The sequence below is a fragment of the Mustela erminea genome, chromosome 4 (genome assembly GCF_009829155.1).
Source record: "Mustela erminea isolate mMusErm1 chromosome 4, mMusErm1.Pri, whole genome shotgun sequence".
Classification (NCBI taxonomy): Eukaryota; Metazoa; Chordata; class Mammalia; order Carnivora; family Mustelidae; genus Mustela; species Mustela erminea.
The window spans coordinates 99157520-99182767 of NC_045617.1; the positions used below are offsets into that span (position 1 = coordinate 99157520).

Below are 25248 nucleotides of genomic sequence, written 5' to 3' on the forward strand. Positions count from 1 at the left end.
CTATTATAATTAATTGGTGATTATGCTCTGAAGAAAAGAATTTCTCTTCTCTGCAAAGCAATAAAAACATGCTGGATAAACTTATTTGGGAAATAGTAAGAGAGATGTCTGTTCAGTTATTTGCACAAGGGACCCTGAAACTTAGTTCAAGCTCTTGGATCCAGTGGTTACAGACTCAAGGACCACGTAGAAGAGGAGACTCAAAACCCTGGAAATCTCAGAGAAGAACTGAATTTCTGGCACACTACTTTCCAGAATTTTGAGCCAAAATTTTTAGCAAGCACAGATCGCTTGCTTTAGAGCATGGAGAAAAGGCATTTATGGGTGAACAAATAATTTAGGGGCACCTGGCTGGCTCTGTTGGTAGAGCAGATAGGTCCTCATCTCAGAGTTGTGAATTTGAGCCCCCACACTGGGTGCAGAGATTACTTAAATCAACTTGAAAAAATACCTTACTATGACTGAAAATAACAAACCACAACCACACAAAGCAATCTGATTCTTATGGAGACAATCTCGAGCAAACTACATGCTAACTAGCTGATGGCTAGATTGGTGTGTGCTTCTGACAATTTACTGAGCTGTATAGATGATTTGTGCATTCTTCTGTATGTAAGCTATATTTCAACTTTTTTACAGTATCCTATATGATTCTATTTGTTAATCTCCCCCCCAAAGGCAAAACTGAACTGTTGTTTCAAAGTACATGCAAATGTAGTTAAATATAAAAAGCCAGTCAATTACATAATGTTTGGGATGCAGAAAAGGGTTTAAGATCAGGAGTGGGTGAGATTAGGGGCTCCTATCAGGGGACTTTGACTTACTGTCAGTAAGTTCTATTTCTTGGCCTGAATGGTGCTTACATAAGCACTTGCTTTAGAACTCTGTTAAACTCTAAGTTTTATGCACTTAGAAAACAAATTAAGTAGATTCAACCCAATCTAAATGTCTGCTAATAGAGGACTACTTAAGTTAATTATAATACAGTCATGGAATGTATTCTGTACCATTAAAAATGAGACAAACTGGGGTGCCTAGGTGGCTCAGTCAGTTAAGCATCTGCCTTTGGCTCAGGTCACCATCTCTAGGTCCTGGGGTCAAGCCCCACATTGGGCTCTCCACTCAGTGGGGAGTCTGCTTCTGCTTCTCCCTCTCCCTCTGCCCTCCCTCCCCCTCTTTTGTGGTCTCTCTCTCAAATAAAATCTTTAAAACAAAAGAGGCAATAAGCAAATATAAGCAAAATGCTTATAAGGTCCTGTATGCTTATAAGGACCTGAAGCCCAGACTATGTCCTAAAATGACAAAAGCCATGCTAGAAATGAATCTGGTATGGTACTATACACACACACATCTATGTACACAAAGAATACCTCTCTAGTAGACAAGAAATGAGTCAATATTGCCTTGAGGAGGATACCAGCAACCAAATTTTGTATTATGTGCATTTGTTATCCTTTAAATAGAAAGAAAAATAATTAATTTTGGAAAATATTTGTTTATTGCACAGTTCTTTCCAGATTTTATGTCTAGGGTCATCTTTTATTGTCAAGTACTTTAGCAAAGAACTGGCATTCAAACATGGCTGGCCAACCATGGCCACATTCATTACGCAAGGACTTTTCTGAGCTAACATTTCTCAAGCTCCTATTAGGAACCTGGCACTGATTTAGCCACTATAAAAACAAAGTTAAATGGGATAAGAGTCTAAGCCTTCATGGAAGGGGAAGGCCATGAAGGAAGGTGAGAAGGAAGAGCAGGAAGCCATTTGGCACGATGGGATTTTCTCCTCCTGCAGCCATTTAGTCTTGGTCTTTGTCTTAGATGGAATCAGGTCATATTCCTTGTCTTGACAAGTCTTAGAAATCAACCAGAAAGTGCAGAGTTCACGAATCAACCCCACAGGTTTAATACTAGGCAATGCATTAAACCCCTCTGTGGTGGAATCTTCATCTTTCTACACCTGTGAAGCTCTTTTACCCTTTATCCCTGTTGCTTCAGCGTCAGCTTCAGCTTCCCAGAAGGCAGAGGTGAGATCCTAGGTAGGTGGGCTCTTCCCATCTCTGCTGTTTGATAGGATTCAAGGGCAATGTAACAGATAATGCAGTGGAGATGCTGAGGACCCCCCCCCCCCCACCAAATAACGAGGGGGAAGAAAAAGCAGAGGACATTTCTCACCACAGACCAGACAAGTTTCCATTCCTCGCTAAGGATGAGAGGACTGGAATAGGAGAAGACCCAAATTACTTGTGTGAGGAAGTCTTGCCTTCTGCTTGTTGCAGATTTACAGTTGCAGTTGGTTCTGATTTACCTGCGGTTATGTTCTGAAAGCTCTTGCCCAAAGAAATTTTTTCAGCCATTTCTTAAAACAGTTTTTTTGAGTGGTTATAAAAAATCTGGGTAATCTTTTTTTTCTTCCAGTTTTATTGATATAATTAACATATAACATTGTGTAAGTTTAAGATGTAAAACATAATGACCCGATATATGTATTTACTGCCAAATTTTTTTACCACAGTAAGTTAATATCCATTGCTTCACATAATTACACATTTTTCCCCATTGTAGGAACATTTAAGATCTACTCTCTCAGCAACTTCCCAACATGCAATACAATATTGCTAACCAGAGTCATCATGTTGTACATTACAGCTTCCAAAATTACATAAATGTACATTTATCTTAAAACTGGAAGTTTCGTTATCTTTTGATTGCCTTCACCCAATTCCCCACCATGACTCCCGCCCTCCCCCAGTAACATCTGGCAACCCCAATCTGATCTGTTTTTATGAGTCTGGGTTTTTTTTAGATTCCACAGGTAAATGAGTTCACAGTATTTGTCTTTTTCTGTCTGACTTATTTCACTTAACATAATGTCCTCAAGGTCCATCCATGTTGTCGCAAATGGTAGGATTTCCTCACTTTTGTGAGGCTGAGTAATCTAGTCCACTGTATATGCGTGTGTGTGTGTGTGTATATATATATACATGTATATATGTATACATATATATGTACATATGTACATATATATGTATACATATATACATGTGTATATATATATACACCACACACCATATTTTCTTTATCCATTCCTCTGCTGATGGACACTTAGGCTGTTTCCATACTTTGGCTATTGTGAATGCTGCTGCAATGACCACGGGAGTGCAGGTAGTTCTACTTTTGAGTTTTCTAAGGAACCTTCCATACTGTTTTCCAGAGAGTCTGCACTAAATTGTAGTCCTGCTAATAGGGTACAAGGTTTTCAGTTTGGATCATCTTAAAGGACAGAGGTTGAGAAGCATCTCATTGCTGTAATGATCCAAACCCACGCCCCTCATGTCTTCATCAAAATCCCATTTGCTGCTCTTGCCTGTCAATGAGTATTGATGGTGGGGATGGGAGGCGTAGGTAAGGAGAAAGGGGTCTTCCTGAGGTGAGTGGCATGTGGAGGAAGGGCAGCAGCTGTTAAAATCCACATGCAGCCTCTCTTCATAAAGCTCACCCCCTGGATTAGGCCATAATGGGCGACAGCCACTTTCGGCCACAGGCGGTTCCACTGGAATCTGCTGGGGAAAGGGTTCTGCAGAGCTTTGGGAAGGGGAGAAGTCATAAGGCCAGCTGGTCAGAGGGAAAGCATAACTGGGACAACAGTTGTCATTAAGAGACTGTCTCCCCAAGGCAGTATTTATATTCCATGTTTGCCGATCACCGTAGTCAGAGAAGACTCCGGAAACAGGATGAAGCAGGTCCCCACCATTACAGATCCAACTACTGGACAGTTTGCATTTGTCATAGAGCTTAGTGGGGCCCAAGGTGGAAGTGGGGTCTGCCAGGTCAGTGGTTCCCCCCAAGCAACAGCTCTTGGAGAAGAACAAGCAATCATTCAGAGACTTCTGCTGGGGAGTGTTAGCTATTAAACGTCCATTGTAACTACCGGGCAACTGGACGCCCTCCTGGAAAGACCAAGTTAAAGGAAAACTTCCCCAACTTTGGGTTTCACCTGGAAGAGACTAGAAAGGAAAGCGAAAAGCTCACATTAATAAGTTAAGCAAATTGACACGACTACCACAGGCACCCAGAGTTACTCTGTACAAGTAAGCGCTCTGTCCGACTTTCCTCATTCCTCACATACTTGAAGCGCAAACGCACAGTGGGGTTTCACCACAAGCACTTAAAAGTCTGAAAGAAGTCAAGGCTGCCTCCAGGTCCACTGTACAGCCTATTCACCAGCACGGGCTGTGTCACTCTCACTCCTCTGACTCTGAGCAGAGTGTGTTGAAAATGGTTCACTCTCAAACACAAATCTGATAGAGTAACTGTCCTTGTGAGAAACTTGTAAGAGACTATTTAAGAAAAATCAAACTAAAGCTTCAAAGATTTATATTATATTCAGTGTAACTCTCAGGGAATCTCTGTCTTGCTTGCTCACCCAGTCTCTCTCTCTCTCTCTCTCACACACACACACACACACACGTCATTTCCTTCCTTGACTTTTCTATTTTTTAGTACTGTTTGCAGTCTGAGAGACTAGGGTTGTTCTGTTGTTTTTCTTCTCAAGAGCCTTTTCTCCAAGTCCATGGGGGATTTTGTTGACCCATAAATAGGGCCTCTAGAAAATGAAGTAGCAAGTTTATAAATAAAGGAAGCATACATACTAATTTCCAATTCATCTCAGGGAAAAAAAAAACTGGCTGAGAATTAAGTGATCTGCTTGCTTATGTAACAAGAAGGTGGAGATAGAGAGACTATGACCAGGTAGAGTGGGAGGAAATGCCCTTCAACTTGTCCCATGGCTGGGAGAAGGAGTGAAGAAACTGCCATTCGGTTTCAGGGGCTCACGTGTCCCTGTAACTGACCCAAGTGACATTTTCTTTTTCTACGTAAGGCATATTTAGAACCTCTAGGGATGCACAGGCTCCGTCTCGGTCCTCATGAAAAGAAATGTGGAGCACGGAGCAGCAGTAAAATACAGGAATTAGCATCACTATCAAGCAGACAAACCCACCAACCTATAATATGATGCCCATAAAGCCAGACAGTTCACATCACAGTGTGGCCTCTCCAAACCCCAACCCCACAGGTGGCCAATGTTTTCAGAAACTTCCTGGTTATTTCCTCTGGGTCGAGTCTGCTAATCTATTTAGGGGAAGAATGCCCATTTTGGAATGGTATTTTGCCAAGACCACTTTAGGTTCACTTCTGAACCAAAACATAAAGTGCCAAATAGAGGGTAAGTACTAATCCAAGTCTCTCCTTTTAATTGTAGCAGGAAAGATGTTTCTAAAATTACATGAAGCTTAAGAGTATCTGAGAGCATGCTACAAGATGGCAGAAATTAAGAGGAAAACCCAATTCTATTTTTTTCTCTGGGGGATGCTGCCCTATAGATGAGCCAGATGGGATGGTTTCGACCTCATTTGTGGGGAGGGACTGGAGAAGGGTATTGTCCTCACCACGAGTGTGGGGAGTTGCCGTATGTTTTGAGCACACAGGGGACAGGTTACCTTTGTCTCTGGGCTCTCCTTCAGCTTTGAGGGGACAGAGGCAGATGCCGCCGCGTGTGCTTTTTTCATTGTTCTTCTTGCCTCGGCTTCCAATTTGGTTTCTGGTTTTGGATGATCGTGCTCTCCCTTTGACTTACAAGAGACAAGGAGGTAAAATAAACAGCAAGATTGGACCTCACGGTGTGTAGAATGTTACCCCGTGCCCTGCCATCTGACCAGGTGCTGCTGCTGGCCCAAGACTTCATAAACCTCTTTGGCCTGTCACGTGCTTTCCTGCCCACCTTTGAACACGGTGCCCCTTGCCCACCTGGTGAAGTCACACTCGCAATCATAACAAGCGACACTACAAAGTGCTTCCTGCGGTGTGAGAGGAGGCCACAACACACACGACCTCACTGACCCTTGCGCATCAGTCCTGCTGCCATTACCACTGCCCCAGCTTACAGAGTAGGAAGCTGAGGCATGGGGACACTCCACCAGTTATGGAGGGGACACTCCTCCCCCTCTCCCCCCATGAATGAGCGGGGAGCCGGAATTCAAAGCATGCTGGAGCTGCCCAAGCTGAGAGCCAGCTATAGAACGCTCGGGAATTCTGGGAGCTGGCTGGCAGCTGGAGATGAGCCACGATGGAAACCGCTGTGATCACAGATGCTGGCCCACGCTAGCCATTGGGATATTTTCTTTCTGGAAGGTTGGTTGACCAGCACACCACGGACCTTCTGCCCTCAGAAGCCAGACTTTTATCCTGCTTTTAGCACCGCCCCCTCAAGGAATCCTGCACACCCACATTTTGGGTTTGTTGAAGCCAACCCCAGGCCACAGCACTGTGCTAGCCTGAGTGTAATGAGATTACTGCAGGGTGCCTCCCCCCAGGGGCCAGAGGTGGAATCAGCCAACTCCCCTCCTGGGGCTCCGGGTCTTGGCGCCTGTGTGCAGGTGTGGGTACAGCCATCTGCTTGCCCAGAGCGTGCCTCGGGGTTGGTATGGGCTCGCATTCCCCTGCCCATCTCCCGTAGGAAACCTCCCCCTATGCTCTGCGCACACTTCCCGAATTGAAGAGAAAATGGCATCTCCTAACTCTAAGTCAAATCCAACCTGGAAGAATATGAAGCGTCCGTCGTGCCTCCAGAAGTTGGTGACCGGGAAGCCCCCATGGCCTCGGCAAGGAATGAGCTTCAGAGGCCCGTCGCAGTTTGGACAGCGTTTCCCTGTAAGAGAGCACAAGCAGGTGACCCTGCCAACTGAGTCCTGAGTCTGTGCAGCCCCCGCAGTTGGCACTTGACTCTGGGACGGCGGAGAATGGGCCTGGGTGCAGTGTTCTGGGCTCCCTTCCACTGGGCATTACCTCTGACCCCCGGAGGCCTGGCCATCAAAGCCTCCCAGACCAGTCTCACACAGGGACAGAGGAAGCGGTTTCCTACAGACTGGGATATCTCACAAGTCAAGGGAGAGCTCTTTTGAGCAGAAAATCCCTCCCTCCGTATTTACTGAGACCTGAAATTCTTTGTAGAGAAGAGGACAGAATTCCTTCACTTCCCAGTGAGAATTAAGGGTCAAAGAGCAAAGTCACAGAAGAGCAGAAGCACAGCCCCTAAATGTTCATTAAAGTGTAAATGACTGAGACCAGACCCTTTCAGGAGAGCCAGTTTTCAAGACAGCTTACAAGGAAAGAACATGAAGTAACCTGAGGTCCGAAGCGGGCAGGGCACAGGGGAATGCTGGAAGCATTTGTTTCACAATCCGATGGACGTGATAAAGAAGAACACAATGAACCCGACTATGGCATGGACCTAAATGGCATGGACTGGAGTCGAATCTCAAACTTCGTCCCACTGCTCCCACTCCAGACCAAACCATTCACTGAGCTCCTGGGTGAGGGTGTGGGGGGGACCCATTCCCCAAGATGTCACGTGGTCAAGTGTGATCAACAATGTTCTCCTAGACTTTATGTGGGTCCCCTGATGAACTAGTATGAGTCCCCTAAGTGATACCTACGCTTTTTTTTTTTTTGTAAAGATTTTATTTATTTATCAGAGAGAGAGAGAGAGGGGGAGAGAGCAAGCACAGGCAGACAGAATGGCAGGCAGAGGCAGAGGGAGAAGCAGGCTCCCAAGGAGCCCGATGTGGGACTCAATCCCAGGACGCTGGGATCATGACCTGAGCCGAAGGCAGGCGCTTAACCAACTGAGCCACCCAGGCGTCCCGATACCTACGCTTTTGAACAGAAGCCTTGAGTCAGGGGCCTTAACCCAAGGAAGTGGTTTTGTTGGTGGGTGCTCTGGGCACGGGGAGAACCACAGGGCAGACCCCGAGGGGTGAGGAGGCTGCTGGACGCCAGCTTCCTCGCTGTGCCCCCAACGCTACTCACTCTGCTGCTTCTGCCGGGCTTTGTCGCAGATGGCAGGTCGCAGGTAGATCTTGCGGCCCTCCTCGGCAGAGCAGTCACGGCTGCACACCACCACGCCCAGGCAGGACTTTTTGAGGATGCGGGAGTTGTGGTTGTTGGTGTTGCGCATGGCCCAGCTGCTCAGGTGCCGCTGTGCGTTCCTGTCCTCTGAGCTGTAGATGTGCTTCTCGTAGGAGTCGGGCCATTCCTGGAACCAGTCAGTCTTTTTCACATTCTGTTAAAGACACAAAGCATACTGCTGTATTTTAAGCGAGACAACACAACTGTGTAGGGTGGCTGCCCGGCTCCGTCGGGTAAGCGTCTGCTTCCGGTTCACGTCATGATCGCAGGGTCCTGGCCAGAGCCCTGCGCTGGGCTCCCTGCTCAGCGTGAAGTCTGCTTCTCCTTCTGCCCCACCCCATCTCGTGCTCTCTCAAATAAGTAAGTAAAATCTTAAAAAAAAACCAAAAAAACAAAAAAAAAACCACCAACTGTTCTTAGATGTGAAGGTGGTCTTGGCCTCCAAGAGCTGTGGAGACCTTTGGCAAAGACCAACCAGCGTTTCACTCCCAACAACAGGATCTGAGCTCGGCGTAATGACACCATTAGGCCTGCTGGTCTACGGAATGTTTGCTCCCTGGACCAAGCTGGGCTGTCATTCAGTACTTCCCACCTCCCCCGAGTTCTACTATGTGATGATTCTCTAGGCTTTGGAGAGAAGACTTATTGACCATCTCCCACGAAGAATTTTTGAGGTGAAGTAACGTGATTGTGCTCTGTGGCAGGGTAGTGAGATAATGTCTCATAACACATTAGTTACCTTACTGGGAAGGTGAATGCAGTCACCAGAGCTGAACAGTGGGAAAACTAGAGAGCCCGGGTTTGGGAGGGCTCTGATAGCCACTTTCTCCCCTGGGGAGAACTTCTTCCTTTTCTCTTACTTCTAGATCCATGGGCCTCCAACAAGGAGGGGGAGTTTACTTTGGCTGCAAAGTTCTACGTTCTTGCCTAGCACGAGCACTAGCACTACTCACCCTGTGTGAATATCTAAGCTCTCCTTACGAAAGATCATCAGTACACTCAATCCTTATGGCATTTGTCATTGGGCTTCTTGTCCTTCTGTTTCCTTATCTGTAGAATACGGATAACAAGACCTGCCAACCTTAAGTATGGCTCTGAGAATATGATAATATATAAAAAATACTTAGCATAGCACCTAGCATGGAATAAGCTCTCAATAAATGTTAGGCACTGATGTTGAGGCTCCCCTTCTTCCGGCCCTTTGGAGCATAGATCCTGCATTTGACCGATCCTGCTTCATTCTCAGGAATGACAATCTTTGGGCACCTGGGTGGCTCAGTGGGTTAAGCTTCTGCCTTCGGCTCAGGTCACAATCTCAGGGACCTGAGATGGAGCTCTTCATCAAACTCTTTGCTCAATGGGGAGCCTGTTTCCCCCTCTGCCTGCCTCTCTGCCTACTTGTGATCTCTCTGTCAAATAAATAAGTAAAATCTTTAAAAAAAAAAAAAAAAAAAGAATGACATTTGCTAAGCAGTTTCCATACTCAAACTTAGGCTGTGTCTATTCCCATACCTTCCAGAGACCTGGCATGACAGAAGAACATTTTTCATCAAGAAGATTCTAGAAGGTCAGAGAGAAGATTCTAGAAGGTCCAGAAGGAGAGGTCAGGGTGCCTTCCTTTTGATTCCCTGACAAGAAAGCAGGCATAGAATATTGCAGGGGGGGGGGGCATTTTAGAAGGAAAAGAGAAAATATCAACAACAGGATCGAAGGGCAGCATGGGGAAGTTGGTGTTTACTGAGTTAGATTTCAAGTTTAAGGTTTTTTGTTTTTGTGGTTTTTTAAAAATTTATTTATTTGACAGACAGAAATCACAAATAGAGAGGCAGGCAGAGAGAGGGGGAGGCAGGCTCCCTGCTGAGCAGAGAGCCCAATGCGGGGCTCGATCCCAGGACCCTGAGATCATGACCTGAGCTGAAGGCAGAGGCTTTAACCCACTGAGCCACCCAGGCGCCCCTAGATTTCAAGTTTAAAACGTGCCAAAGAGCTTTGTAACCTCAGACTCTGGGCAAGTGACTATCTCTGAAGCCTCATTTTGCTCTTCTCCAAAATGGACATAGTGATAAAATATTCTTCAAAGAAGTACCACCAAGAGCAGATGTGTTATAAACTTTAAGTTTGATATAATGATAGTTGCCATTTGAATGGCATGTCGTGGGAACTAAGGTGGATCTGAGGAAACATAAATGAGGTAGAGGTAGTGTTGGTACAGTTAAGAGCTGGGGTCTGGGGACACCTGGGTGGCTCAGTCATTAAGCATCTGCCTTCAGCTCAGGTCATAATTCTAGGGTCCTGGGACTGAGCCCCACATCAGGATCCTTGCTTAGCCAAAGGGCTCCTTCTCCCTCTCCCACTCCTCCTGCTTGTGTTTCCTCTCTTGTGGTGTCTCTCTCTGTCAAATAAATAAGTAAAATCTTTAAAAAAAGAAAAAAAAAAGCTGGGTTCTGTAATATAGGGCTCATTGGTCAAATCCAGACCATTGCTTTTTTTTTGGTAAATAAAGTTTTATTAGAACACAGCCAATCTCATTCACTTCAGTGTTGTCTATGCATACTTGACATTACTACAGCCAAGTCAAGTCATTATAGCAGAGACTGTAATGGCCCAAATGACTATCTGGCCCTTTAGACAAAGTCTCCTGACTTCTGGTTAAGAGCCCGGCCCCTGAAGTAGACGGCCTCAGTACAAAGTCTTAACCAAGTTCCTTGCCCTCTGGGTGCCTTCACTTCTTGCTCTCCTGCTCTGGAAAATGGAGGTGACAGGAGTACCCACCTCACAGGGATGTTATGAAGACTGAATGAGTTAACATACATAAAACATCTGAAGCCGTGCCTGGAGGACCAGATCCAGAACTACAAGCAGCCAATGTGGTTTTAAGAGCCAACGGCTTTCAGGATGGAGAAGACCAACAGAGAGGGCACTTCGTGCTTTAAACCTTGTCAAACCAAATCCAAGATGGGAGTCCAAGCCCCTCTAAAGCAAAGACTTTACTGGAATAACTTGACTCCACAGCCTTCTTTTTCAGAGTAATGGCTCAGGGGAACCCTTCATGTGCCTCACTGTAACTACTGTGAGGTAAGAAGGGAAATGGAGGAGGGCATGTGCTGTCTGCAAAAGGCCCCTGTGGTCCGTCAGGCAGCTAGAGCAGAGCTTCCGGGAAACAGGCGCGGCCACGCCAAGATGCTGAGTGGACCGTCGGCTTTTTCGAGCTCTTTCCCTCCCTCTCCCAATGCCCTGGGATTTCCGAGCTGGGTAAGATTCACCTCAGGCAGCCAGCCCCCTTCCTGCTTCCTCCACACACCTTGTCTTCTCTTCTCTGCCTTCTGACCTAAGGCTCTAAGCAATGCCTTCTTATTTTCTGTAGTCACAGAAACGCCCCAAGAAGCAGAATATTTTATCTTCTGAAATAAAAATGTGGGTTCAAACACTAACATGTGGACCTTTAACAATTTGGACTGTAAAAATCGATTGGAGGCATTTGAATAATTCAGACACAAAGCACAGTTGTCAGGGCAGCAGAGACAAGGGCCATGCAGACTTGAAGAAAAGCGGAGATTTTCATTTTCAAGGTGAGTAGCCCCTGCAGGGTGGTCAGCGCCATTAATCCCATGAACCACAAGGAGGGGAAGGTGTATGTGAGTGTCTCAGAGGTTCAGAGGAAGAAATGATCTCCATCGTCTTTTCTCCCCACAATTTTCTCTCAGTTCAATGTATATTTTGATCTCCCATTGAAGCTTCCTTTTTGACTTACAAATATACTGTTTATTTGCCATGTATGTGCAGACTTCCCTGCTGCCCTTTGCTATTAATTTCTAGGCTGGTTCCACCATCGCTGGAGAACACTGTTTTTTAACTATTTTAACATTGTTGAGGTTTGTTTTAGGGCTTACAATATTTTCTTTTCTTTTTAAGAAATATTTTATTTATTTATTTTTTAAGTAGGCTCCACACCCAACATGGGACTTGAACTCACAACCCTGAGATTAAGAGTCACATTCTCAAACCTAAGCCAGCCAAGGTGCTTCAGGGATTATAGTATTTTTTACATTTGAAAATATTATGTCTTTTTTTTTTTAAGTTTATTTGTTTTTTTGTTTTTTTGTTTTTTTTTTTAGTAGGCTCTATACCCAGTGTGGGGCTCGAACCCGCGATCTCCAGATCAAGAGTCACATGTTATTCTGACTGAGCCAGCCAGGTGTCCCTACATTTGACCATATTTTAAGCCTTTTTTTTTTTTTCTTCCCAGCAGCCTCTTCACTGGCAGCCTACATTTCCAGTTCCATCAGTAATGCAGTAATAATTCTGACAACGTATTAACCTGAGAAAATTCCTAGGAATAAATGTGTTCGTATCAAGCTCTTCTCTATGCCCAATCTTTTGATTTGGATGCCTAGTGAAATCTTTGACATCGTTTGACATTGAAATTAAGACAAAACCTAGATTCCCATAATGCAGAGGAACCCAGGTGTCAAATGAATGACAGTGACTTCTGAAAGCCTTGTAAATGCAAGTCACTAGAGAGGTGAAATTTAAAAAGAAAGAATAATCATTTCTTAATGTCGTTTAGCGGATCTCCATAAAATGTTTTCTTCTTTCCTGATCTTGTGTTTATTTTAATTTCTAACTTTTCATGAGTAACTTTGTTTTTCCTCTCGGTTAAGAAGTTTATAATTTAAAGGGAATATTCTTCAGGTTTCCAACAGGAAATCTAATGAATTTATATTTTATAATCTCAAGGGGGTAACATCCCTGGGGGTTTAACATTTCTATGACTTTTGTAATTTTTTTACTAAGAGACCTAATCCTCTAACTCACTCAAAATCTCTGCAACTCCATGGAACCCTAGAGCACCCAATCTTCCTTATTCTGCTTTACTTAACTACCTGAAGTTCTAATAGGGTCCCTTAAAAATTAAGTATGTACTATTAAAACAAAACTAATAAAATGAAAATGAAAATTGTGAAATATGGCATCAAAACACCTACACTACTTTGATTATATTAAAATGGATTTCACCTAGCATATAATCCACTCTCATACAAAGCAATTATCTGCATTTTTCTTTAATGCTAAGAATAGCTTAATTTGGGGTGCCTGGGTGGCTCAGTGGGTTAAGCCTCTGCCTTTGGCTCAGGTCATGATCTCAGGGTCCTGGGATTGAGCCCCGCATCAGGCTCTTTGCTCCTCGGGGAGACTGCTTTCCCCACTCTCTCTGCCTGCCTCTCTGCTTACTTGTGATCTCTGTCTGTCAAATAAATAAAAACAAAATCTTAAAAAAAAAAAAAAAAAAGAATAGCTTCTTTATAAACAAATGTTTCCAAATAAAACAGGGAGGGCATACAGATATACCTTTAAGCAAATCAGATAGAGGGGAAAAAATGACATGTTACTTATGGAACACAGAAAAAAAAAATCAACCAGCATTTTGGTTTCAGGCACTTGTATCTTCTGCGCCAACAGAAAACCAAACCCACGTGGTCTCAAAGAAGAAATTCAACTCAACAAAATGCTTTTGAGTTAACTCAAGAGTGACTCCTTGTAAGGGCTAATAGTGCAATTTCCTACCTTTGTTAAAGGATCAAAATTCAAAACAAAAATGTCCTTGGGGCGGCTGGGTGGCTCAGTGGGTTAAGGCCTCTGCCTTCGGCTCAGGTCATGGTCCCAGGGTCCTGGGATGGGCCCCACATCGGGCTCTCTGCTCAGCAAGGAGCCTGCTTCCTCCTCTCTCTCTGCCTGTCTCTCTGCCTACTTGTGATCTCTTGTCTGTCAAATAAATAAATAAAATCTTAAAAAAAAAAAAAGTCCTTATTTGTTCAGACAACACTAAGATCGGCTGGAGTTCTCCTGTTTTTAAATTCTCCATTGCTTGCTTCTCTCTACTCTTCTTCCTTCCCTTTCCACTCTACTTGGCTAAGCAAAGGACCTCCCGGCAGGCACCCAGAAGACAGTTTCTCCTACCACAGATGCAGTAATGTCCCCATCCCAACAAGAGTCCGGGGTGGCAGAATGATTCTAGCTCCAGTAGTGGGGATTCAATGACCAATTGAATCCCCACTACTGGAGCCCAATATAGGTGGAGCTGTCCCAGGAAGTTCAAATGACCTTGACATCATGGGGAACGCTGGCAAGAAGGACAAAGTCATAGGTGTACCTGTTAGACCAACAATAATGTGACCTGATCACGCAGGCAGATAATAAGTGACAAGAAACCCAGAATCTAGTTTACCTGTTGGCTCTTCAGCACCAAGACACATCTGATTACTCCTGGCTCATTGTGATTACATTTAGCCACACCTGAACTCACTGAAGAGCTCCAATATTTACCTTCTCTTTGAAGTCTGAGGCAAAGGCAACCCTGCTGGCTAAAATCATGGTCCAGGAAATTAACTGGAGACATGGGTTCTTTGTGGTTGACTCACCAGGTTTTAGGCTGACCTGTATTTATGTTTAGACTATGTATATTTATCTTTTCTCTAGAAAAGAATATACTTAAAGCTTGGAATTTTTTGAGTTAATGGCTTGGTGTGGTTTTGGCCATGGTTTGCTGTTTTTTATTTAACTTAATTTTACTATTTTTTAAGTAAGCTCTATGCCCAACATGGGGCTTCAACTTACAACCCTGAGATCAAGAGTTGCATGCTCTACTGACTGAGCCAACCAGGCATCCCTGGCCACAGGTTTAAACTGCATACTTAGGAACCAAATGATTCAGGGTTTGTCTGCAATGGTGCTTCTGAGTACACCCTGTACTTGTACTAAGAGAAACTGGCTGGTGTTAGGAACAGAACAGGTGTTCTCAGCGTCCTGCCAAAGTGGGTGCTATTTAGGAAGAAAAAGAAGTAATTCTTTCCCAATTTCCCAAGAAAAAGAAAAAAAGCACTTTCTTAGCTGTTCAAAGCTGCCAAGAGTTACAGTCAGTATTAATGAGATTGTGACCCTTTCCGTGAACTTGTAATAAACATTTTTAATGTAGGAAAGACTAAACCAACACCAGACATTTGCTGCTTGGGTCAAGCAAACCCTAATGCAATTATAGTTGCACCTTTAAAATGAAAATGAAAATGTAAAATGAAAGTATAAGGGGAATAAAAAGGGAAAGCAAACTGGCACACCACACTGGTCCGAGATTTTTATCAATGATGGTTTTGAGTAAGTTGAGTGCCTGCGGTTGAGGGCTGGCTCCCTGGGGGCTGGATTATGGAGGAAGGGTGTCAAAATGACCACCCTTAGAGGAGGGACCAGAAGCAAGTGAAAGGTATATTTATAAAGATCTAACATGCAGCTGAGAGAAGGAGGAAGCCCACATGAAACAAACAGAGGGGAGGGATGACTTAGCCAGAGCAAGAGGACTTTCAGCCCCAGATCCAATCACGATTCTATCTGGCCCCCAAAGCCTAGTAACTACCCTATTCCTAGAAAATAACTGAATCCTCTCTTAGGATAGTCTGCTTCCAAACCGCCTTTCCAGCCAGTAGCCTCCCCCATCTCCCTGCCGACCCTGCTGGATGCCTGTGCACAAGCTCCTTCAAACGTAGAGGCTGAATAGCTTTTGGACTCTGATGCCCTGTTCTGCCTTGATGGTCTTGTTTGCTTCCCCCTTTTACATTTTACAAGACATTGCTCTGAGAAAGCCCTTTGCCAGAAGCCATCTTGATCCCCATGTCCAAGGCACGCTGAATTCCATATGTCCTCTTGCAAGGACGTCCACCATTTTTCTGCATGACACAGACTCTCCATTCAGGCACAGACCTTATTCCATTTGCTCAAAAGATCATGAGCCCATCCATGAAAGTTAGCATAGCTTCATGGCCCCCTTATCCCCAGAGCCTGCTGTAGTGTCTGATACATTGCCGTCACTCAGAAATGTTTGGGTCTTTTTAAAATTTAATTTAATTTAATTATTTCATTTAATTTATTTGACAGAGAGGGCAAGCAAGCCGGGGAGGGGCAGAGGAAGGAGAGAGAGAAAATCCCAAGCATGTTCCATGCTCAGCACGGGGCTCTACCTCCCAACCCTAAGATCATGGACCTCAACTGAAATCAAGAGCCAGATGCTTCACCAACGGAGCCACCCAGGCGCCCCACGGAACATCTAATGTCCTAATGAGGATATCAGCATTCACTATTGGCAAAAACCAGCCCATAAATCTTGGCATGATTGAGATGTGCAAGGGGCTACGGAATTTCAGGGCATGGAACATGCATTCAGCACTCGGTGGCTCATCTCAAAATCTGAAGATGTGAGCAGATTAGCAGTAAAGAAATGGGTCTACCAGTTGCCAGAATTTGCCTACACACTGTGGAAGTAGTCATCCTGGCAAGAACACAAAATTAGGAAAAAACAAACTCTGAATTCCCTGTACCAAATTTACAACAATAACAAGCAATTGCATCTGATCCTTCAAACCGGATGTTTTTTGGTGCCCAAACAGGTAGTCTGAGAACATGAATCGCCTGAGGGGCTCTACAGAGGACTCCAGGGTCAAAAACAAGTCAGAGCCACAGAGCCTGACACCACCTTCTCTTGGGAGCACCGCCAACACAGACGTGGATGGAAGTCTCCTGTCTGCGCAAAGAAATCTGTTTAACTTCGTTGAATCCGGGGCTTCTGTTTTTCCTTACAACACCTACAAAAATGCCGCGCCATGCATAGTCCACAGAACATACTTTGGCAAACAGGGCTCTAAGCGGCTTGCGTAAGGAATTTCAATTTTCCTTTTACCGAGGAGGTAACTGAGACTTAAAAATGGCTTGTTTAGGGGCGCCTGGGTGGCTCAGTGGGTTAAAGCCTCTACCTTCAGCTCAGGTCATGATCCCAGGACCCTGGGATCGAGTCCTGCATCGGGCTCTCTGCTCAGCAGGGAGCCTGTTTTCCCCAGCTTTCCCTCTGCCTGCCTCTCTGCCTACTTGTGATCTCTGTCTGTCAAATAAATAAATAAAAATCTTTTTTTTAAAAAATGGTTTAGAGTCACACAGATTGAAAGCAGTGGAGCCATTCGCAGGTGACTTTCACACTTATCAACTTCTGTTAATGTATGTCAGATGCTGTGTTAACGCCGGGCTGACAGTTCTAGAAGGCAGGCTGCTTTCCTACTGAGGTCCCAGAACCCTAGACCGGTCTGTGAAGCCACCTTATTTTCAGAAGAGGAAAGGGAGTCTCAGTAAAGGTTAACAACTCCCTAAGGCTTTACAGATTAAAAAGAGGCAGAACTGGAATTCCAAGCCGGGATTTTGTCCCTGTACCCTGGCTTACACAGTGCAACCCCTCGGCCTTGAAATACTCACAAAATATACAACCTAATCAGCTTGGAAATCTTTCCAAGACCCTTTTATTTTTCACCTCAAATGGTTCGTGATATGATTCCAGAGCCATCACAAACCCAGATCAGGATGGTGGTGTCTCTGCTTAGAAAATATTAAAGGGACACGGCACTTTTTTCCGTTTCTTTTTTTTTTTTGAGAGAGAGAGAGAAAACGCATGGCTTGATCTCACAACCCTGACATCACCACCCCAGCCAAAACCAAAAGTCAGAGGCCTAACTGACTGAGCTACCCAGGTGCCCCAAAGGCACTGCACTTCTAATCATTACCCCGGGATATTTACAAGGGCACTTGCTGAAGTTCACTAAGTTATTTCCAGGAGCAATCCTACTTTTTGATTACTATAAATGACACATTTTCAAAGCTACATTGTGTATTTTTGTAAATTTCTGAATGCAATGTCTTGGGAAACTGAGAATGCTTTTGTTTTTGAAAATTCATAATGGAAAGTGAACTTTCATGAGTTCCGAGTTTTCCTCCAGAGAAGTGGTGCTTCCTTTCTTTTTTTAAAAGATTTTATTTATTTGTTTGTTTGACACAGAGAGAGAGAGAGAGAGAGAGAGAGCACATGCACGCAGAGCAAGTGGCAGAGGAAGAGGGAGAAGCAGGCTCTCTGCAGAGCAGGGAGCCCAATGCAGAGTTTGATCCCAGAACCCTGGGATCACAACCTGAGCTGAAGGCAGACGCTTAACCAACTGAGCCACCCAGGCGTCCCTGGTGTTTCCTTTCTTTTGTTTACAGATCTGATGAATGATATGGTCCTTGGTCCCAGAAGAAAAAAATGCATGTTGTAGACAGTGTTACCTGCCACTTCAGAGGGTTCTCAAACCCCATTAAAACCTCTGCTTGAGGGGCGCCTGGGTGGCTCAGTGGGTTGATACCTCTGCCTTCGGCTCGGGTCATGGTCCCAGGGTCCTGGGATCGGGCCCCACGTCGGGCTCTCTGTTCAGCAGGGAGCCTGCTTCCCTTCCTCTCTCTCTGCCTGCCTCTCTGCCTACTTGTGATCTCTGTCTGTCAAATAAATAAATAAAATCTTAAAAACAAAAAAAACAAAAAAACCAAAACCCTGCTCGAGGAGGCGGCCCTGCAAACCTTCCAGATCCTTGCTTACTTCTACTCTTGAAGCTTAGGTTACCCCACAGCTACTTGTGAGCTACGATCATGAAATTAGGAAAAGGAAGTGATCTACATCCTTGAGCCAGGTAAACTAAAATGTACCTTAAAGTTTCTCCTAGAACAGCAACAACGATCATAAACCAATTAAGAGCAACCATAAAGGGGCAGTGGGGTGGCTCTGTCAGTTAAGCGGCTCACTTCCGCCCACCGTTCTGGGATGGAGCCCTGCTCAGCAGGGAGTCTGCTTCTCCCTCTGCCCCTCCCTACTGCTCATACTCTCTCTCTCTCCTTTTCTCTCTCAAATAAACGAATAAAATCCAAAAAAAAAAAAAAAAAAGAGGCACAACTATAAGGACAAATCCCTATAATAGATATTTATATGATTCAACTATGGTTTATTTAACCACCTTAACTGAGTGAAAAGCAGGGTATATATATTTTTTAAAGATTTTAATTTTTTATTTGATAGAACAGAGATCACAAGTAGGCAGAGAAGCAGACAGAGAGAGAGGAGGAAGCAGGATCCCTGCTGAACAGAGAGCCCGATGTAGGGCTCGATCCCAGGACCCTGGGATCATGACCTGAGCCGAAGGCAGAGGCTTAAGCCACTGAGCCACCCAGGCGCCCCCAGGGTATACTTTTGACTTCCAACTCTTCTAAGACCTACTGAGAGCTAACATAGGTAGGAATTTAAGAGAAAACAGACAAACAAACAAAAAAACCCCTTCATTAGAGTGAAATTTGAAATGATCTGGAAGTCTTCATGAGAATGGAAACTGGAATGGTTTTAAACTGAGACTGTGGAATCTCATTTCTTCTGCCCTGCCTTGGTAAAAAAAACAAATTTGTTCCCCAGAGTCAGGCAGACTAACTTGACCTTTTCATTAAACAGTACTGGCGATCTCCACCCTGCCTTCCCAATACCCTTTCCAACAACTTCAGTGAAAACATCCTTGGAAAGCCAAAAAGGGAGTCAGGGGAGGTCAGTTTTACACAATTCATATTTTCCACCAAATTAAGAGTTAAAAAGTCAAATGCCAAAAATGAAGGTAAAGAAAATGAAACAGTCTCTCTGTAGCTGGAAAACAGCTCTGTGTATATTCACCCCATCTTACTTACACAAGTTCTAGAAGAGTTGCTCTGGCCCATAAAAGAACTACCATTTGGACATTCCAGTTACAGATTTAATTTAAAACCATTACTATATTGGGGCACTTGGGTGGCTCAGTTGGTTAAGCAACTGCCTTCGGCTCAGGTCACGATCCTGGAGTCAGTCCCAAGATCGAGTCCTGAATGGGGAATCCCCGCTTGGCGGAGAGTCTGATTCTCTCCTTATCTCTGCCTGCTACTCTACCTGCCTGTGCTCTCTGTCAAATAAGTAAGTAAAATCTTAAAAAAAAAAAATTTAAAAACCCATTACTATATAGCAAATAAGGCTTTCTGGGAATCTGTGCACTGTGCAAAGTCAATCTATTTGCAAATAACTTATCATCAACTTTATTCTAGCAGCTAGCTGGGGTAGGTGCGACAGGATCCAAGCCAAACTTGGAAAAGAGAAGGGAAGCAGCATTTTCTTTGTTTCAGTCTGTAACTCTTGTGGGGCGAGGGGTAGTGTTGCCAGGTAAAGACCAACTCCAATTCTAGGTCATGGCATCTCCTCTTAAAATTCCTCAGTTAGATGCCCAGCCGAAGCTCTGCAGGACAGCAATTTCCCCAGCTTGGCTTTTCACCAATTTCCTTCCAGAATGTAACAAGTTAAGGCTTCCGAGTCAAAGGCTGAAGGCAGATTCTTATGTAAGTACGTACCTGTGGCAGTTTCATATCGTTAATATCCCAGCTTAACACCTCCTTGTCCTCAGAATCAAGGTCTTCAGGAGCCATGACAGTCAGGTCATCCATAGGGTTCCGTCTACCCAATTTCCACAGAAATGGTGAGGAATCTGCTTCTCAAAGGCGTTTCCTACAGTCGGATCAATCCACTCTTGACTCGGCAGCTTAGACCTGGAGACTGTTTTCTGACACTAAAAAATAAGTGATAGTAATACTGACCGTTAAAGAGATAAAAATCAGTACTCGCCTGCCAGAAAAACCTGTTTCATTGACATTTTTGCAAGCACCAACATACAAAATAAAAACACAATGTAGAAGTCATTAGTGATCTTGTGACAATAAAGCTCAACCATGGGAGTCAGAAGCACCACGCTCACTGGGTTGGGGCCGCCCTTTGCCCGGCTAGGTCCGGGCTGGGAATGCCAGAGTGGGGACCATGGTCACCTGCAGCCAATGGTTAGAACACTGTCCTCCGTATACCTTGGGGCAAGAGGGAGAGCTGGCTTGGAGCTGTTTTCATAGATTTACCTTTGTACACTAGCCAACACATGTGTGGTTCAAGTCAGAAGTGGGAAACATCACAACCAAATGTATCCAGAAGTATTTTTTAAATCTAAATTGCCAGAGATGAATTTTTATCTCCTCAATAAACCAGTGCATACTTTGTATCTTCAAATATTATTAATGGATAGCCTCAAATCAGATTCCCTCTCAAACCTGGACATTATTAACACTTTAGACCTGGTAATTTTTTCAGAAATTTTATTTATTTATTTGACACAGAGAGAGAGAGAGCATGAGAGGGAACACAAGCAGGGGCAGTGGGAGAGGGAGAAGCAGGCTTCCCACCGAGCAGGGAGCCCGATGTGGGGCTCGATCCTAGGACCTTGGGATCATGACCTGAGCGGAAGGCAGACACTTAACCGATAGAGCCACCCAGGAGCCCCAGGACCTGACAATTTTTTTGCTGTGGGAGGTTATCTTGTGTACTGTAGGACATCTAGCAGCATCCTTGGTCTCTGACCATTAAGTGTCAGTAGCAACACATCATTTGTTGTGACAACCAAAAATGTCTCCCTACATGGCCAGATGTCCCCTGGAAGGGGCAAAACTGTTTGAGAACTACTGCTTTAAAATAGTATTTCTTCAAGGCAGAGGTTCATAGGGGAAGAAAGGAAAGAATGAAACAAGATGAAACGAGAGAGAGAGACAAACCGTAAGAAACTCTTAATCTCAGGAAACTGAGGGCTGCTGGGGAGGTGGGGGGAATGGGACAGCTGGGGTATGGACACTGAGGAGGGTTATGTGTGTGGGAAGTGTTGGGTGTTGTGTAGGATTGAAGAATCACAGACCTGTATCCATGAAACAAATACCACATTTTATGTTAAAAATAAAATAAAAAGAATGTTATAAAATAAAAAAATCTTTTATTTATTTATTTTTTTTTAAAAAGATTTTATTTATTTATTTGACAGAAATCACAAGTAGGCAGAGAGGAAAGCAGAGAGAGAGAGGAGGAAGCAGGCTCCCTGCTGAGCAGAGAGCCCGATGTGGGACTTGATCCCAGGACCCTGAGATCATGACCTGAGCCGAAGGCAGCGGCTTAACCCACTGAGCCACCCAGGCGCCCTAAAAAAATCTTTTAAATAAAAATATTGTTTTCTGACTTTAACTCAAAAGTACCCTTCAAGGTTTTCTAATAAAAATCTCCCTCTTCCCTCCCCCTCTGCCCCCCCACCGGAGATTCTATCTCATTTTGCTCTGATTAAATCGTATTATGTAAATGATAGAATTCAAAAATGTTTGCACACTGAATTTCCTCCCCCATGAGAAACACCACTCTGGTTTCTAATCCTAACTGGTTCAAGGAGATTTAGCCAAAAAAGAAAAAAGATAAAAGGAGGAGGAAAAGAAAGAAGGAAGGAAGGAAGGAAGGAAGGAAGGAAGGAAGGAAGGAGGAGAAAGGAAATGCTCTACTCTGAGGAAAAAAACCGATCATTCTGCAGATGAAATGTGCGTATTAGTAGAACACAAAGTAAAACATGTTAGTATGCGTGCAATCTCCATTTGCTGGTGGCTCTTGTAAAAACAAGGGACATAAAACAACTTAATAGTAAACCTGAACTATGAGTTAGTTTAATAGTCTCCAACTGAGGAAGTGCCATGGGCTCCGTTCCTTAGTCACGTTTCTTTATATAACGCTAACACTAGTCAGTCACTGAGATCTAAGGGCAAGTATATGAATATAGAAGACTGCTGACCCGAACGTATGACCCTTAGATAATAAGCTAATAGGGGTCTTTCACCCCTTAGCCCCCTACCACACTCACCTACAACCTAGTGGTCAAAGATTCAGACAGCATGAAGTCCATCACCCCTGTTTCAAACACTGCCATGCAAGGTTAAATCCCCAGGAGTTCTAAATCAAACTCTATGTTTGGGAAATAACATTGAGTTGCTGAAGAAGTGCTGCTACAGACTGACCCGAATTCAGATTTCGGTTCCAAGTCTACAAGACACAGAGATCGTGTGGCAACCTGATGGTAACAGCTTTATTGGGGTTACCTCTCTTGAGCATTAACAACAGTAACTCAGATGGTCTAAAACTTGTTGTAGCTCCTTGGGACAGACTGAACTTTTCTCTCTCTCTCTTTTTTTTTAAGACTTTGAATAACAAGAGTCATATCTCAAAAATTCCTAAGCATTTTTTTAAACAACACAGACATAACTTTCGTTTTTAAACTAAGGGGAGAGGAATAAAAATTCTTGCTGCACAAAGATTTCATTTTTTATTTTCTCAGTTACAAATTGTTGCCAAATGAACAAACCTTAGTTTAGTATTTCCCTGAAAGTTAAGAACAAAACACAGGAACGACTGTTTGCAGCCCTTAGAAAATAAATAATTCAGTTTTTCTCCAGAATTAAAAAACTTAATTTGTAAAGATTTCCTTTTTTTTTTTTTTAAGCAACTTGGGGCAAAATGTATTTAAATTTCATCATTTTATCATTTCAAGTAGAACTGAAATCCTGTAGGAATGGGATCGCTATTAGCATATTCCTTACATAGGCCTCGCCCCGATATTTCTGGCTTCCTTACCTTCTGACTTCTTATGGAGATGCAGACAACACTGTGTCATAAAAATCTCATCTCTGGTTCAGGTCCCAGCAGGTTCTGGTCATTTTCTAAGCAGAAGCTACAGTTCCCTAATCCAGGTCAAGGTACACTATGCTAATGAGGTCTGGCAAAAATCCAATCAAAATCTAGATGCTGAGCTTGGGATGGACTTAAGGGCTTGGGCCAGAGAAGAGCAACGGAGGCAGTCACTTAACCAGCACAATTGTCCCCAGAACACCAGCAATGTGAGGGATATTCTATTGTTCACCTGGGAACTTTCCCCTCCTTTATGTTAAGAGGGGATGTTAACTGAAATGGACACTGAATAAAGAACTTCATGAGGGGGGCGCCTGGGTGGCTCAGTCTTTAAGTGTCTGCCTTCGGCTTAGGTCATGGTCTCAAAGTCCTCAGATCGAGCCAAGCATGGGGTTCTCTGCTCAGCAGGAAGCTTGCTTCTCCCTCTCCCACTCCCCCTGCTTGTACCCCGCCCCCGCCCCTGGTCAAATAAATAAATAAATAAATATCTTTAAAAAACAAAACAAAAAACAAAAGAAGAACTTCATGAGGAAGTATAAGTGTTTCCTGCTCAGAATTTCGTAGGTTGAGCCTAAAACGGACTAATTTAACAACAGATTCTAATTCATTTACCACTTACCATGCCTGCGTATGAGAGAGAACAGAGGGACAGGCAGAGGTGGGGAAATACCATGCTGATGGAACCTCCTGGAACAGATATTGGATGGCCAACATTCCTAAACCAGGAATACTATAAAATGCTATTCTACACCGCCCAACGCCCTCCCCCCCACACTGACGCTGAGCGTTTAATCCCCCCAAATACCACCATCCTCCCAGGTCAGTTCAGTCCACACGCTATGTTCCAGGCTCTCTGCTAGGCTCTGGAGATCTAAGAGAGAATTAAAGGATTAAGTTTCGTAGCAGAAAAGATGAACAAAGACACAAATAGGCCTAAGATAACTAATGCATGGAATTGAGGCATCCAGAAGGAATGTGGAAGGGGAAGGTATGAAGCCGGAGGGAGGAGAATCTGGGGAAATGTCTTTCACCACCGCGATGTGCATCGTGATGCCCCATCAGCCTCTTGAAGGACAAACAGATATTTGTCAAGGCATCAAAGAATGGAGGACGGTGTTCCACGCAGTGGCAATACTCTGGCCAAAGGTAAAGTGGTGTGAAAAGTGCGGTGAGCTCCGTGTTCAGAGAAGGAGGCGGCGGTCAGCAGGCGCCTGTCAGGAGGGTCCTGACCATGGAAGACAGGCTGTAGAGCAAGGGATGAGCAGGCCAGAGGGCTCACGCCTTGGGAAGACTCATGGTTTGGCAGGCAGTTGCTAAGCGATCTTTGGCAACGTTAAGATTTCTTACTAGTCTTTCAGCTCGTGAATGAATTTCTCTTCTGCCTAGATGTTGAGAGCCCGAAAAATTTTCTTGTGCTTATGTGACTCATCTTTTTTTTTTTTAAGGTTTTATTTATTTATTTGCCAGACAAAGATCACAAGTAGGCAGAGAAGCAGGCAGAGAGAGAGGATGGGAAGCAGACGCCCCGCTGAGCAGAGCCCGATGTAGGGCTCGATCCCAGGACCCTGGGATCATGACCTGAGCTGAAGGCAGAGGCTTTAATCCACTGAGCCACCCAGGCGCCCCTTATCTGACTAATCTTGATCGGCTCTTGTAGTCCCTCCTTGATCAGGGGGCTCTTCTCAACATCCCCAGGCATGCTGTAGCAGGACAGAGCCAAGCACTGTGCCAACAGGCAAGACAGAAAGGTCTACACAGCTCAGCTCCAGCGTCACAAAGCAGGACCAAGAATGGATTTTAGACCTGAGAGGAAATAAATTGGTGACTGGCACACCCATCATGATTATCCACTCGCCTAGGTC

At 44.4% G+C, this 25248-nt stretch overlaps 1 protein-coding gene across 1 annotated transcript; it reads right to left on the reverse strand.

The window, feature by feature from the left end:
• Nucleotides 1-3067: 3067 nt before the first annotated feature.
• On the reverse strand, nucleotides 3068-23406 carry GCM1 (glial cells missing transcription factor 1). The gene is made up of 6 exons (XM_032338362.1): nucleotides 23333-23406; nucleotides 20212-20426; nucleotides 7870-8122; nucleotides 6597-6709; nucleotides 5502-5633; nucleotides 3068-4007 (listed from the first exon to the last, which is right to left on the reverse strand). Exons 2-6 carry the CDS (start codon nucleotides 20302-20304, stop codon nucleotides 3270-3272), a joined length of 1329 nt encoding a protein of 442 aa, XP_032194253.1. The 5' UTR covers nucleotides 20305-20426; nucleotides 23333-23406; the 3' UTR covers nucleotides 3068-3269.
• Between the last annotated feature and the right edge of the window lie 1842 nt (nucleotides 23407-25248).